Genomic DNA, 16,023 nt, shown 5'->3' with positions numbered 1-16,023 from the left:
TGTTTTGGCTCATTTGATTGAGAAAGGCCTGTGATGGAAGGTCAAGGGTGAAACCACAAAAGCACACAGACACACACACACACACACACAGGATGAGCATCTGAGTGTTTCTGATGTCGTTTGTATGCACATGCACTAGCATTTGGTGTTTTCTCCTAAATCTACGTCCGTTTTTATTTTTTTTTTCTTCCCATGAATAGCCACAAACGTTTCATGCATGTAAACAGCCATCTAAACTAAGCACGTGTAAAATTCTCCAGACCCCGTCCTATTTTGGATGCAGGTTGGGGTGTCATGAAAGCCATTTTCAATCCAGAATCATCTGAACACGCTTCTCCCACCTTATTTTTTTTGGGGGGGGGGGGTGTTATTAAAGCAAGTTTCAATCCAGATTGGTCTGTTTGAAAGTGCTCTATAAATACTGTTGACTTGAAGACACTTCTCCCACCTTATTGTCTCCCTTGAGAGGACATCTAGAGATAAAAACATTCAGTAGTGTTTGATTTTGTAAATCCGCCAGGAAGGAGGAAAAAAAAGTACACTCGTGTCAATGCCAAACGGATACTTTTCAAACGTGTTATGTTTATGCAGCGCCTCGGTGTATCCACTGCATTGGTGCAAACGTTACACGTCGCTGTGCGTGTGAGTGTGTTTGAAGGTGACTTTTTTTTGGCATGTGCACGTCAGTGATAATGTCTTCAAAGCAACCTGGCCATCACCACCCCCTCTCTGCTCCTAGCTTCCCCTCTGAGTATCTCCAGGAAGCCCAGTTTCGTCAAGAACTCCAGCCTCTGCCGGTCTGTCGGTTGAACCTCGCAGAACACACCCTGAGAACCTGCGCAAATGCACCCGAGTTAGTGGGAGGATTCGATAAACGGGGAAGACGACGGACGTCCTGTCCGGCCTCACCGTTGGCCTTGAGGGCCACCAATAGGGTGACGAGCAGGGTGCGGGTGACGCTGACGTCCACCAGCTCGGGCAGAGTGTCAAGACGCAACTGGGAGGGGAAGTGGTAGAGGAGCGAGTCGGGATACTCTCCCTGGTCCTCCTCCATCAGCTTGATTAGATCCTGAGGAGGGAAAAAAAGAGGACATGTTCACTGGACTGACCGTTTATTCTGTAAAATACAGCAACCAAATACTTTTCTTGATTCAATCAGAATCATATATTCCGTGATCATTTTTAACTGAGCATTAGGACTGTCTGTGACTGCAGTTATACTATCTCTCTTCAGGTTTTGCTACACTTCCTTGCTTTTAAAAAACAAAAGTTCCTCGGGAGCTTTTGCAGTATGTTTCGGGTCATTGTCCATTTGCACCGTGGCGCGCCGTCCAATCAGTTCTCAAGCATTTGGGTAACGATGAGCAAGATGATATTACCCCAAACACTTCAGAATTCATCGCGCTTTCTAAGCAATCATTTGCAGGAAATGCAAGCGAACCAGTGCCATTGATAGCCACGCATGCCCATGCCATGACACAACCACCACCGTCATGTGTCACTGATGAGCCGCTACTCTAGAAGTGACGCAGAATTAGCAACATTCAGCGGGAATGTTTATCACCTAGTTCTCATTTGGAATTGGTTGTACCTTCCCAAATAGAACTCTTCAAACCCATAGCAGCTCTGCTGTAACACTCCGTTACGACTACATCATGCTAGACATGTAGCAAACGCGGCCAACGTCTGTTTGTTTACGGTGCTAATGCTATCATTGTATTGCTAGCGCCGCTATTTCATTGATACTGGATAGAATCTCAATCTACAGTTCCAAAAAGTCTTCTCGAGAGCCGTATTTGCAGTACAAGATGATGGGTGTGTGCTTTGATGCACAGGATGATTTAGAATTGATTGTACATTGCAAAATATAAAACTTCAAAACTATAATGTAGCAACTGCAGCTAACGTCGTTTGTTTACAGTGCTAATGCTAGCATTGTATTCCCAATGCTGGTCTTTTATTGACACCGGATTGAATCTCAGTTCAAAAAGGAAGCCCTAGAGCAGTGGTCCCCAAACTTTTTCCTGTGAGGGCCACATAACTTTTCGCTTCTCAGATGGGGAGGGGGGGATCAGGGTCAGTTTGTAACAGCAAAAGTGTGACTGAGAGTACCTAGACGTAAAAATGTATTGTTTCCCAGAAACCCACACAAAATTAAATAACTTTTTTTTGATACACTCGCGGTATTAAAGACGTCTTTCTTCTCGGGACACACCACCTCTGCGACAGCATTCATGCATTTCTTGACAAACCGCATTTTTACCGCTGCTTGCTATCAGTTGAGCAAACCGAAAGCTAGCCCAAACAGATGGCTGGTTCAGCTGAGCTTGGCGTACAAATGTATTTTGCTGAGCTAACGTTCCTCTTTTTAGCGTTGACAGTTTGTCTGCTCTCATTTGCCCATGCAAAAAAATCGTACTTGTTGTTGTGACGGGATTCATAGTCCGATATGCGGACTATGATAATATGCGATGTCTCCGCAGATTGTATTTTTACCGCCACCGACAGATGAGACAGACAATCTTTTCTTTGCATTGAAAAAAAAAAGTTTCTCCATTTTGGGTTAAATTCCCTGTATTCTGAATATTTTTTTTCTCTTACCTCACCTTTTCGCCATGATTACGTTCTCTTTGAGAGGGACGGGTTTAGGATTTTTTTTTCTGGGGTTGCCAGATAATGGCACAGACCGCAGAAGGATGGAACAAATGTCACGTTATACTGTATGTGTTTACGAAATTGTGACTAGCTAAGAGTTAATCATAACTAGTACATAATAGTTCATAACTAAGGAATATTTTATTGCAAAAGCCAAATTTTATGATAAAATACAAATATACATAGATGAAAAATAAATCAAAAGACTCTGGTATTGTTCAGGGGGGCCGGACCAAATGTGGAGGCGGGTCGGATCCGGCCCGCGGGCCGTAGTTTGGTGACCACTGCCCTAGAGCAATATTTGCAGTGTGGAGGACATAAAGAATGGTGAGCATGGGCTGTGACGCACAGGATGAAGCCAAGTCCTCCGTAGACGTCATCAACCGTGTGTCACCCTTTGGCTCAGTGTTCCGCCCATGGTTCCCCTACTTGTGTTCTATTTTGGCGTGTACGTACCCCTTTGGGAAGGTACTTGTCCCTCATGGCGGGCAACCAGCTGGCCTGACACCTCTTGGCAAAAGAGCGCACGTCCAGGATGCCCAAAATACAGCCGCACACTCCCAGCTCGTCCTCCAAGATGAAGCTATACTCGGGGCACAAGGCCAGGCATGATCCCAGACACCTGAGCAAGCAGAACGACTCTTATTTGAGTCCGTGCAGGGCATTGCATGAGATCCGGTCCTTTTGACACACACCTGTCTCCTACAACATCCGGATGAGACGCACCGGAATCTTGGCCACACTGAGACCTGAGGTGGAGCTGACGTACCATGCGGTACAACTCCACCTGAAAAAGACCCAACCGTTGTAAACAATGAGTGGGAATTACCCTGAGAGGAAGGAAACCCAGCATACAAAGAGAAACGGAGGAATTGTTTTAATTAATCCGTACACTGCACTGCTTATTAAAATCCTGCAGCGAAGACATCGTCACGCCCCGAGTGGTCTCACCATAACTAGCTAGCATTAGCTTCCTACCTTGTCCTTACTGCGGTAGGGCCTGATGTTGTAGAGTCGTGAGGTGGGGAAGAGAGGCGGAGGGTGGGTAAAGAGTTCGCCGCTGCCGCCTATCGGGAGAAGCATCTGCGCTCATGCACGAGACGTGAAGCACGTCAGTCGAGTGACCAAATTGAGCCGTTTCACGTGAGGGAGCTGAGGACCAACCTGCACTTCCCCGGATACGCCGCCTTTGAGCACCCATGGCTCCGATTCTTCCCCCAGTAGCTCCGTTCCCGTGGTCTTCCCGCACACTACCTCAAATCGAGAGAACTTTTTGCTCCGACAACGGGAATCATAATAATCGAAAGACTCGATTACTCACAGTGGAAGCAATTCCTCCAGGAGGCCAAGGTGGCGCTGTCATTCAGGACACGACCATCTGAGTGACAGACAAGCAGTGTGTGAGTGTGAGAGCAGCAACTTTTATGACTATAATTACCATTTTATTGTCATCAGGGTGAACCCCAGGGATACGTTCCAGACCCACCCACATTAGGTAAAAATGAGTCAACTAGAAAGACATTAAAAAACAAAACAAAACAACAACAACAACACTGTATAAGGTGTCTTGACGTACAAGTGACCCGACTTGTGAGTCTTTTGAAAGTTTACTGCCAAACTAAACGTAAAACAAGCTAATTTACAGGTTGTGTATTTTAAAGCCTAATGACTTTGCCTCTCAGTCCAGGAAAAAACTGTTTGGTTATTCAAAATATTTTTAATGGTGTCATTACCGTATTTTTTAAATTAAGTATGAGTGCCATTTTCTCGTTTCTTTAAGGGAGGTTAGAAAAGATGAATTGCATTTCCATTCATTTCAGTCAGGATTTTGACTTTTGAGTTAGATGGAAGGAATGAAACTTGTATGTCAAGGCACCACTGCATGTTCCTCACCCAGCCAGCACACGAAGGCCTTGGCCACAAGTGCCATGTTCCTCAGGTCCCACACGTAAGGGTAAAGGTCATACAGCACAGCACGGTTGGCTCCGCCCACGACGCTACAGTGCAGCTGTGCGATGTCTTCGCACAGCGACAGGAACCCAGAAGCCCGGTCCCGCCATTCATCCACCTGTGGACAAACAAACCACGATCACAGACTTGATCCAGAACAGAAGACCGGATGATCGGGGGTGTCCAAACTACAGCACACATCGAGATTTTCTCAGTGGTCCTGACAGCGTTTCTATTTTTTCTGACCCCGGAAAAAAGTTTGGCATCCCCAACTGTAGAAGGTTCTTCCGACCTTGTGCGGTGTGCTCTTCTTGCTGTTGGCGCTGACCAGGTGGCAGTTGCTTTTGAGCCAGGTCAGATCCTGGATAAGTTTCTGGGCCGACGGGCCGTGCTCGTGAGGCAGATAATGGAGGCCCACCAGCAGCCGCACCTGGGCCTCACTCAGTAGGCCCTTCCCACCAGAGAGGCCTCGACCCTGGGCCTTAGGTCCATGGCCTCCCCCGGCAGGAACTGCGGGTCTGGATGCCGGAACCTGCCCGGGCTGACGTTTCTCGCCCTCACGGACCTCACTCTCCCCTTTGCCCTTGGTAGGTGATGGAGGGGGGGAGCTTGAGTTCAGGGGGAAGACGGGGAGTTTCTCCACCATAGAGGTCCCTCGAAAGGTGGAGGTGCAGTCAGATCTGTCTGGCGTTTTGGATCGGGAACAGCGGTGATCTGCTCGTGCGCTTTGCCGTCCTGGGAACAAATCCACATGTAGGAATGTTTCATTATTTTGATTTGAATTGTTTTGCTCGATCAGAGTACAGTAGAATATTCACCCGCTTGTAGAGGTTGGTTCAGTTCTTCCATCCAGTCGTGCAATGCGGCGGACAGAGCTCTGTCAGGACAATAATCTGTCTCCTCGTCTAAAGGACAAAAACAGCATTATTATACTTTCTTTGCGGAATTGTCCCTCACTTCTTTGAAGCACACACGCTGCCAGATGGTGCAGCGAAACATTTGGGAAATATATACGACATGATTTCCTATTTTTGCCTTGTATCCGTGCAAGGTCACCTTTTGTCTCCTGGCTTCCAGCTCTGTACCAGCTTGCCAGCGTGTGCAGCGGGATGTAGTTGGCCTCAAACTCGCAGTTGGGATTGAGGAGGAGGCCCCTGAGGTGGCCCCTCAGCCAGGGCTCGCGGCCCTTGAAAGGACCCAGGAAGAGCCTGCGGGAGTCGTAGTCGTTGGCGTGCAGATTGTCCCAGATGAGCGGCGGGCGCTGCAGTACCGACTCCACCTCGGCCAGGCGGTCCACGGATAGTTTCCTTGAGATGACCTTGTTCCCTGGAAACCACGTGATGTTAAATTGAAGCGGCAAATTGGTGCTGGGATTAAATCCGGCTTCTTTCATCTTAGGCAGCCGGCTAAACTAAGGAAAGCCTTTCTTTTCTCAAAAGCACTTTGGAACAGTCATTCATGCCTTCGTCACATCTCACCTGGATGACTGCAATGCACTTTATCCTCCACTAAGTGCTTCCAGTTGGTCCAAAATGCTGGTGCTCGCCTCGTGGCCGCTACTCGTAAGAGGGAGCATACAACTCCTACTCCTTCAGTGGCTCCCTATACATTCTTTTTAATATTCTATTATTTTTCAAATCTTAACCACAGTACCTGCCCGGTGCCTCAGATCTGCGGATCAGACAATATTCGAGGTACCGAGAACTAAGCGGAAGCTCAGAGGGGATCGAGCTTTTTCCGTTGCTGGTCTTTCTTTGGAATGAACTCCCGCTGAATGTTTTAAACCATCTTACGTTTTAAAAAATGTACCAGGAATTACACTACGGTACATAATCGGTTTACTGCCAAGAACTGTGTCAAACTGACAAATGAAGAAACACAGACTCCAAAGACAGTATCATTCATGACCCCATTCCACACAAGGACCTGAATCGTTCAACCCCAGCCATTTTCACTGGAGTAACCCCCTCATTCCCAGCGTGTTACTGCATTTGGATTGACCTTGCAAGGCCCACAGAATATTTGTTTCTAATGCTATATATACATGGAGCCTACCAAAATAAAGTTTGGACTCTCTTCTTTCAGCAGAAATTTTTTTTTCCATTCTTCAGTAATCGGCATTACAAAATGGCTACGTTTCATGGAATTGTCGATTCCTTGGCAAAAAAAAAATTGCTTTTTGTAAAATCATGCATTTCGAGCACGTGAGGCACCACTGCCACCTACTGGTCGCTTTTTTAAACACATTTTACAATGCAAACGGCTTATTCTCATTCACAGATTGCATCAGACCCTCCTCCTCTCTATGACGCAAAAAAAAAAAGACCTGGTAGGCGGGGCCTAATTTTAAAAAGACGTACAAGTACGTCTTGTGGAATGAAAGAGTTAAACGTAGCCTGACAATTAGGAACACTTTCAACACCATGAAGACATAAACCTTGATGGATTGGCTGAATATGAACATTATGACACTGTTCAAATTCGTCGAAACTGACACCTGTTGCTTTTGAACCACCCTGAAGATATTTTTAAAAGTGCCCCCCTCCCCAAAAGAAAAAAAAAATCAGCGCCTCACCTGTCCATATAACTGTGATGTTGGGAAGCAAGTCTTCGCCAACAGTCTGCAGGTAAGGAGACTTCTGCACGCTGGGGGAACACAGAGAACCGCAGTACTCTGCAAGGATGAGAGCAAGTGAATTTCGCTCCACGAGTCAAGCTTTGACCGAGTTGTGCACCGTGCGTACCCGTGGGGCAGAACAGGAAGACGGGCGGCTCCCCCAAGAAGCGATACATCTCATTGGTTACGGTGACCTGAGCGTGCGCGAATGAAGAGAAGGCCTCGCTGTCGGCCTGACACAAGGAGTGATCGATGTCGTCAAAGAGGATGGCAAACGCCTGGCAGCCGAGGTCGGACACCTGCGCGCATCGAGCGACGCCGCAAATTGACGGCGGGGGTCAAGTTGCGTGTGAAGCGTTGTCAAATCTCAAGTGTTCCCTACTTGTCTCAGCTTGCGTTTCAGGAGAGTCAGGTCACAGGGGGAGGAGAAGACGATGTCCTGCCCGGGGGAGAGGGCGTAAACGAACCGCAGGCCTCTGGATTGGGCCTCCTTGATGAGAGTGCGCAATTGCCCTGTGCGAGGATAGCGTCGGAACATGAAGAAGCAGCAGCTCGACTTGTCACAGGTGGAAAGGAGGTCCTTACCTTCCTCCTCGGGTGAATAGACTTCTCTCCACAACAGCCTGTGCTTCAGGTCATCTTTTGGGCCGTAGAGGTAAGTGTTTAAACCCCAGTCCTGCATCCTAGTACAGAAAAAGCGAGGGGATTTTGACCAGCTGGCTCAAAAAATATTCAGTGGAACGTGCACAGGTATAGACTCGTGCGCTTGTGTGTTCAGAATGCGCTCCAGAATTGAGACTACTTCTATCGCGTTCAATGATTGGCTAGCTGACAGCCAATTGGAGTGATCAATTGTCACTGACGGCTGACAACATTTTGCATATCGACAGCCAATTCATTCAAATCACAAACGCGCAAGTCCTTGGATCCTTCACAGTTCTAAATGTTTTTCTGAGACGCGTTCCCGCTTGTCATATGAATCCGTTGGGTAAGATTGCTATGCGTGTTCATTTTAATTCATGAAACCACAATTTGACGAATATGACTTCTGATATCCTCCATATCGAGAGGAGCCAGATGAGGTTGCTTGGGCATCTGATTCGGATGCCTCCGGAGCACCCCCCCCGGTGAGGTGTTCCGGTCATGCCCCACCGGGAGGAGACCCCGAGGAAGACCCAGGACACGCTGGAGAGACTATGTCACCTAGCTTCCCTGGGAACGACTCGGGATCCCCCGGGGAGAGCTGGACGAAGTAGCTAGGGAGAGGGAAGTCTGGGCTTCCCTGCTAAAGCTGTTGCCCCCGAGACCCGGCCCCAGATAAGCGGTAGATGATGGATGGATGGATGGATGCATCCACATCAAAACGGAGGTCTAAGGTCTGAAAAATTTTACCGAGGTGTGGGATGGGCCCCCCTCTGGCCACCATGTAGCTCTGCCACTGAATGCGAGCCAATCAAAGATCTGTATCGTTAGCAGTATTGCTATGATCTTGACACTCTGCGATTACACCGGTGTCAGGTAGTAGTGGCGCTGTATTGATCTTAGGGCTCCTGAATTATCAATAGATTGGTACCGTTCCATGGAAAACACCTCATACAAACACATCAACATGTTTATTTGTGTTGTTGGCGCCTCTCACTTCCTGAACAGACGCTGTGTATCGTGCACGTCCAACTACCATCTCCGCTCTGTCCACACGGTGCCAAACTTACGCAACCTTGACTACCGCCTCCATTTGAGCCTAAAGAATTGGATCTATAAATAACCGCAGAGCCCACGCTCCACGCTCGGCCGCCGCTACGGAACGGAAGGCTTTCCAAAGTTTGTGTCCACAAACCAACATTGACTAAACGCACATGAATGTTGCAACTGCCGTGACGATGCGCATACACGACGGTGGCACGCTTACCACTGGAAGAGAATTCTCCTCTGGTCCATAGACCACGGCCTCCCATAGAAACCTAGAGAAGGAAGATCATATATTTATGTATTTATGAGTACTTACAGTATATATTAGGGATGTTCAATAGCACTTCTTGCAGCTCTATTCACCAGTATGAGCATTCACTCACTAGTAGTGGTGCCTCGAGTACCTTTGGTAAATACATTCATTCAGTCATTCATTCATTCATCTTCCGTACTGCTTGATCCTCACTAGGGTCGCGGGGGGTGCTGGAGCCTATCCCAGCTGTCTTCGGGCAGCAGGCGGGGGACACCCTGAATTGGTTGCCAGCCAATCACAGGGCACACAGAAACGAACAACCATTCGCACTCACACTCACACCTAGGGACAATTTAGAGTGTTCAATCAGCCTGCCACGCATGTTTTTGGAATGTGGGAGGAAACCGGAGCACCCGGAGAAAACCCGCGCAGGCCCGGTGGAGAACATGCAAACTCCACACAGGGAGGCCGGAGCTGGAATCGAACCCGGTACCTCTGCACTGTGAAGCCGACGTGCTAACCACTGGACTACCGGGCCGCCTGGTAAATACATTGTCATTTAATTTTATTTTTGATACAGATGATGATTCACCATTTAATTGCTGCAGTGGAGTGTCAAACGTCTGCCAAGGAGGACTCACTCAATGTCACTATTTATTTATTGTTTGCCGTAAGTATCGTTGTCCGGTATCGGTAACCTCCGTAACACTCGATACCTGAACTCTTAGCGCGCTGTTGACGTGAAATGTTTTTATTTGGGAATGGTCAGAGAAGTCTTTGCCAGTTCTTATTTGATCATTACACACACACGACTAAATATTACTACTAATAAATAGCATGCAAATAGTTTGGAAAGTAGGTCAAATTTCAAATTGATACAGTGGTTAATATTTGGGCAAACCCAATTGCAATGAAGTTGAGACAATGTGTGAGGCATAAATGAAAATATATAATGCTAAATTTATGATTATTTGCTAAAAACTAGAAAGTCTTATCATTTTGAACATTAAATTGTCTTTGCAGTGTATTTAATTCAATGGAGGTTGAACAAATAATTGTTTTCTGTTTTTATTTATCTTGAACACGACGTCCCAACTTCTTTGGAATTGGGTTTACTTTTCCGTCAAAAGCATATTTTCGTTGTTGTTGGTGGTATTTGACACGAGAAAGGGACTGTTCAGATGTTCGAGGCATCACTAAAGCAAAAATTATTATCGAGTCACTGTTGTGCATAAAATGTAACTTTTCACAAAGTCACTGTTTTCTGCGTTTTGTTGTGGGGCTGGCACTGGATGGCTTTTCTTTCTTTTTAATAGACATTGAATGATATGATGATGACGGGTATCAGCCCGGTGGTGTTGGTACTCGATCATCCCGACATGATTGAAGTTGTCTTTTTGTGTTTGCTTTGCGATAAATGTGGTCAAATGTCAAGGAGGTGATCTAGCCTCTCGTCCCCATGTTTACCGGATATCATTCATCTCTGGCTGCACTCTCCATCATGACGGCTATTTTTAGAAATGGGAGCAACTCCAGTGTTTCTCTCTTCCCTTTGTGATGTCTGAATATGTATGCGAGCCAACGTGCAGTGTTGACCAGTGGCAAGCGGACACACAATACCGCGCAGCTAAAATTATATTTTTGGTCTGGAAGTTCCTTTCGTGCAGGTGTGTGTGTGCGTGTGTGTGTGTGTGTGTGTGTGTGTGTGTGAGAGAGAGAGAGAAATGTGCATTTGCAGACCTAATTACCTACAGTGCAGGCACCCACAAAGGAGAGTGTTGCAAAATAATTACCGCACGCAAAAGCCTCATGTACAGTTTGCGTTGATTTAGATCGGCGCATATGCATTTGTGCGCCTCCGCGTTTCTATCCTTCTGGCATCTTGCAACTACGTACGGTAATTCGAAACCCACCTCGCCATCAATACTAAGCCTCTTTATCTTTAAATATCGTCGTTACTATCACCTCAATGCATTTGCGACATCACTCTCCCTCTTTCTATCGCATCCACGGCGCGCTGTGCCCTTTTCTCGTCTGAGAGTGCGGCCATGGGAGCAGACTGCATGAGAGCATCCACATATCACAGGTGGGGTGATCATCCCACAAAAAATGTAGGTCAAACGGATGGAGATGGAGCAGCGAGGAAGGGGAAGAAGGAAGTCAATCGCACGATGTGAATGAAGGATGCTGAAGGCGATCGCGCTTACCTTCCACCACGCCACAAATAAAGTGTTGCTTTTCCTCCATCCTGCCTCCCTTCCCGCCTCCAAGGAAACCAACGGAGTCGTCTTGGCGGCTAGCGCATGCTTGAGCGCTTCATGCTGCTTCTTCTTCGTCGTCCTCCTTCATCCTCTCTTCGCCGCCGACGCGCTCACCGCTGGATCTCGATGATGCGTTCAGGTGCGTAGCAAAAGCTCGTACTTTCTACAACTCACGGTTGCCTCGCTCATTTTCCGTGGCAACGCGACTGTTTTTTTTTCATTTTTAACGCGTCTGTTGTTGAAATAATACCTGTCACAATAGAAATTGTCGACGAAATAAATTCTCCCCTTGTTGAAGCAAACGCTCCGTTCCGGTGGGCGTGGCTTGGCGGAAAGTAGCAAAGTTCAGGACTTTGCAACATCTCCAAGTGTTTACTTGTACCTTACCCCACGCTGGCATTTTCCGTTCGGACGTCAAGGTAGGACCGACGCCAAAAAGTCATTTAAATTTTCCCTCTCTTCAAGGAAATCAAAATACGTGTAATGCAACATGTGCGAAATGAAACGTTCACATTCGATGTCCATACCAGCATGTTGGACTTTGAACACCTTTGAATGTTAGTTAATGATAAGGTAGTTGTGTTTTGTAGCAAGGTGAACGCAAGTACTTTGAGCTTCTATGAATTAGATTCCTCTTCTCTTTTGTAATCCTGCTTAATTAACCCCCCCGCCCAAAAAAAAGGCCACATAGCTTGTTTATTTTTTAAATTTTATTTTATTTTTTGTATTACAGATATTCCTTTTTTAGGAAGGATTACCTCTGTTCCGTTTCGTCGTTAATCAACTATTCATTTCACATCTTACTGCTGATCCACTCGTCTTTTTAAGCGATTTTTCATCCAAGTGATTTCAATTGTTGCCGTATTTTGATATCTGTCAAGGTCATGGCCTCCCCCAGCACTCTCTTGTCAGAGGCGCTGCTCCAGTGCGGCATCTGTCAGGATGTGTTCTCCGAGCCTGTGTCCATTCCCTGCGGTCACAGCTTCTGCCACAGCTGCATCTCATCCCGCTGGGATCGCGGCGCCGCCTCCAGCTGCCCCAAATGCGACACGCTCTTCACCACCCGGCCGGAGCTCTGCGAGAACTCTTTTGCCAGGGAAATGTCCGAGCGCGTCCGAGCCAGAAGGAAGCAGATGGACTCGGAGGTTCAGGAGATGATCCAGGACAGACGGCAGAAAGTGGAGGAGATTAAACATTGCGTGGAACTCAGCAAAGTGAGTTGGGCCTAAGACACAATACAATATACCACGAGATAGCGCCAAAGCCCAGCTAACCGGCAAATAGTAATGGCCTCCTATTCTGAAGTAGCACATTTTAACAGTTTAAAGTCCGCGTAAGGTGAAAATATGTCTTTAAAATATACACCAGAAGAGATTTGTGAACAGCCTTTGTTGCAGATCCTTGCAGAGGAGAAAGATAATGTCTAGATGTCTTGTAATGTCCAGACACCCTCTTATACTGTATATTACGTCCTTTTTTCCGCACTAAAAAGGCCCACCTAAAGGCCTTCCATTTTCTTAAAAGCTCACAGCGCACCTTAAAATCTGATGCGCCTTGTGTATGGTTATTACGGTAATATTTCGACCCCCAAAATGGCTCCTTGCTAGAGGCGATCAAGTTAACGCAGTTGAACACGGAAATAGAGCAGCAGCAAGAGAGTTCAACATTAACGAGTCAATATATATACATATATATTATATATAGGCGGCCCGGTAGTCCAGAGTGGTTAGCACGTGGGCTTCACAGTACAGAGGTACCGGGTTCGATTCCAGCTCCGGCCTCCCTGTGTGGAGTTTGCATGTTCTCCCCGGGCCTGCGTGGGTTTTCTCTGGGTGCTCCGGTTTCCTCCCACATTCCAAAAACATGCGTGGCAGGCTGATTGAATACTCCAAATTGTCCCTAGGTGTGAGTGTGAGTGCGAATGGTTGTTCGTTTCTGTGTGCCCTGCGATTGGCTGGCAACCGATTCAGGGTGTCCCCCGCCTACTGCCCGAAGACAGCTGGGATAGGCTCCAGCACCCCCCGCGACCCTAGTGAAGATCAAGCGGCTCGGAAGATGAATGAATGAATATTATATATATATATTATTATTATATTATAATTTGCTGTTGGTTAAGTGAACTGTGTCGCTGCTTTATTAGATACGTTTTACTGACGTCTGATCGTTCTGTTGGCATTTCCTTGAGCGTATCTCCATCTAGTGGATGCATTGTAGATTGCGTCCTATCTTTCGGTGCGTCCAATGTTTGAAAAAAATGATAAAATAGGCCATTCATTGAAGGTGCGCCTCATAATCCGGTGCGCCTTTTAGTGTGGAAAATACGGTATATATTATTACGTTATCATGTTGTTTGAAGCGTTCTGCAGTACAGAAAATGAATGGATGGGATTTTTCGTATCACATGTGAGCATTAGCAGTAAACACAACTCCAATTTTGAATGACGTCTCCAGGAAAAGGCCAAGTTGGAACTAGACCGCAGCGCACAGATATTCTCTGCTCTGTCGGCGGCCCTGGAGAGAAGTCTGTCCGAGCTGCTGGAAAGCATCCAGAGGCGGCAGGCCGAGACGGAACAAGCGGCCCAGAGGCTCACGTCACAGCTGGAGCTGGAGGTCAAGGAGCTGAAGAGGAGAGGGAGGGAGATGGAGCAGCTCCTGAACACCGACGACCGCCTCCTTCTTCTGCAGGTCGGCGGCGGCGAGCCCGGCTGGAAGCGGTTTACTTTTTGTCTCTTTTTATTTTTTTTCATACGTCACAACTTGTGTGTGTCAGAGGTCTTCGGGCTTGTCTTCAGCATCCTGTTGTGACAACGTCATCCACTCAGACCCGTGTGTGGGGATTGTGAGGAGAGCTTTGGACCATGTTGATCAACAACTCTGCTCTTTTTTAAAAACGCTTTCCATTCAAGGTCAGGCGAATTGCACGGATTTCTATTTTATTTTTTTTTACAAAGCAACTTCTACACACACGCCGGTTTTCTGTCTCTCAACTATTTTTCTTAACTTGCAGAGCATGACGTGATGTTGCAGTACGCAGGTCAGCAGACGCTACAACGAAAACCATGCTCACTCACATCCCAGGAATGATCACATCGGTTCTTGTGCTCCTTTGTAGCTGATGTTTATCTGGACCCCAGGACGGCCAACCCATGGCTCGATCTGTCTGAGGACGGGAGACGGGTACAGGATGGAGACGTCGAGCGGAACCTGCCGGACTTGCCCGAGCGCTTTGACACCGTTCCCTGCGTGCTGGCCACCAAGGTAACTCTTGAGCTGGAACGGCAGGAACGGGTGAAAAGGAGCTGCGGGAGACGGGTTGTCTTGTTATGCAGGGTTTCACCACCGGGAGGCACTATTGGGAGGTGGAGGTTGGGGACAAGACGGCGTGGGACCTGGGAGTGGCTGAGGCGTCGGTCAACAGGAAAGGCTTGGTGACGCTATGCCCGCAAAACGGATACTGGGCCGTGTGTCTGAGACGCGCCGCTGAGTACCGGGCATGTGCGGCACAAGCGCAGCTTTTATATCTCCCCCAGAGGCCAAAGGTCATCGGGCTGTTTTTGGATGTGGCGGACGGGACGGTGTCCTTCTATGACGCCGAGGCCAAGTCGCACATCTACTCCTTTACGCACGTTCACTTCACTGAAGCCGTGTTTCCGCTTTTCAACCCGGACGTGAGTGACGACGGAAGAAACGGCTCGCCGCTCATCATCCGGCCCGCGGATGGAAGCATGAGTTTTGACACCGTCACCATATAACAGACAGGGGGCAAAAACTGAAATCTTTATTGGTCGTTGAAATAAACGTGAGTTTGACACAGCACAGAGAAGAATGTTCTTCACAACCGCGGGAAATATTAGCAAGTGCATCAAATAAAGGTGAAAAATCAGGGTGCTTGCTCTGCTGTTGAACGCTAAAGGCACTGAAACGACGACTCGATGACCTGAAAATTTTTTAACACTGCCTCATCTAGCATCTTTTCGTTTGATTCCCGAAAATATATCCACTTTAAAACCTCCAATGGCTGGAATATGTCCGAGCCAGTCGTCCAAAGCGTTTGCCACGCCGAGACAACGTGGCGCTCTACAGCGGCCGCACCAACGCCGAGCCACGGTGCACACGCTCCGCTTAACAGCTAGATTTTTTTTATTTTCCCTCTCAAATAGTCCATATTATTCTATCAATGGATCAAATAATCGGAGACAATGTTATTTTGCATTAATGTAGAACACAAAACATTTTTTTCCTCTTTCCATCACTCACCAAACCTTTTGGAACTTATTCTGTTACTCGTTTGGCTGTTGTTTTCCAAAGTAAAAGCAGATGTTTATAATAATAACTACAATTATTATTATCCATCCATCCATCCATCCATTTTCGTTTGGCTGTTGTTTTCCAAAGTAAAAGCAGATGTTTATAATAATAATTATAATTATTATTATCCATCCATCCATCCATTTTCGTTTGGCTGTTGTTTTCCAAAGTAAAAGCAGATGTTTATAATAATAATTATAATTATGATTATCCATCCATCCATTTTCTGGACCGCTTAATCCTCACTAGGGTCGCGGGGGGAGCTGGAGCCTATCCCAGCCGTCTTCGGG

The 16,023-nt window shown here is 47.2% G+C and overlaps 2 protein-coding genes across 5 annotated transcripts; one reads left to right on the top strand and one right to left on the bottom strand.

Moving 5' to 3' along the window:
- Positions 1-359: 359 nt before the first annotated feature.
- si:dkey-183c6.8 (protein O-GlcNAcase) lies at positions 360-11,519 on the bottom strand. The gene is made up of 18 exons (XM_052067107.1): positions 11,372-11,519; positions 9,132-9,183; positions 7,808-7,905; positions 7,605-7,735; positions 7,350-7,521; positions 7,181-7,279; positions 5,662-5,931; positions 5,424-5,510; positions 4,898-5,340; positions 4,549-4,723; positions 3,977-4,033; positions 3,820-3,905; positions 3,634-3,738; positions 3,351-3,442; positions 3,112-3,277; positions 910-1,069; positions 430-835; positions 360-397 (listed from the first exon to the last, which is right to left on the bottom strand). Exons 1-17 carry the CDS (start codon positions 11,409-11,411, stop codon positions 699-701), a joined length of 2,370 nt encoding a protein of 789 aa, XP_051923067.1. The 5' UTR covers positions 11,412-11,519; the 3' UTR covers positions 360-397; positions 430-698.
- On the top strand, positions 11,427-15,555 carry btr33 (bloodthirsty-related gene family, member 33). Of its 4 annotated transcripts, none has more exons than XM_052067403.1 (7): positions 11,427-11,564; positions 12,408-12,639; positions 13,877-14,110; positions 14,196-14,331; positions 14,433-14,459; positions 14,538-14,683; positions 14,755-15,553. In XM_052067403.1, the coding sequence occupies exons 2-7, from the start codon at positions 12,526-12,528 to the stop codon at positions 15,175-15,177; spliced, it is 1,080 nt and encodes a 359-aa protein (XP_051923363.1). In that variant the 5' UTR covers positions 11,427-11,564; positions 12,408-12,525; the 3' UTR covers positions 15,178-15,553. The 4 variants fall into 4 exon arrangements, with proteins under 4 accessions (XP_051923363.1, XP_051923344.1, XP_051923334.1 ...); XM_052067384.1 differs by having other exon boundaries at positions 11,432-11,564; positions 12,307-12,639; positions 14,755-15,555; XM_052067374.1 differs by lacking the exon at positions 11,427-11,564 and adding an exon at positions 11,709-11,844 and having other exon boundaries at positions 12,307-12,639; positions 14,755-15,554.
- The last annotated feature ends 468 nt before the right edge of the window (positions 15,556-16,023 follow it).

Source organism: Hippocampus zosterae, chromosome 1 (assembly GCF_025434085.1).
Source record: "Hippocampus zosterae strain Florida chromosome 1, ASM2543408v3, whole genome shotgun sequence".
Classification (NCBI taxonomy): Eukaryota; Metazoa; Chordata; class Actinopteri; order Syngnathiformes; family Syngnathidae; genus Hippocampus; species Hippocampus zosterae.
The sequence above is the reverse complement of the archived record's forward strand: the minus strand, read 5'-3'. Positions and strand labels throughout refer to the sequence as shown.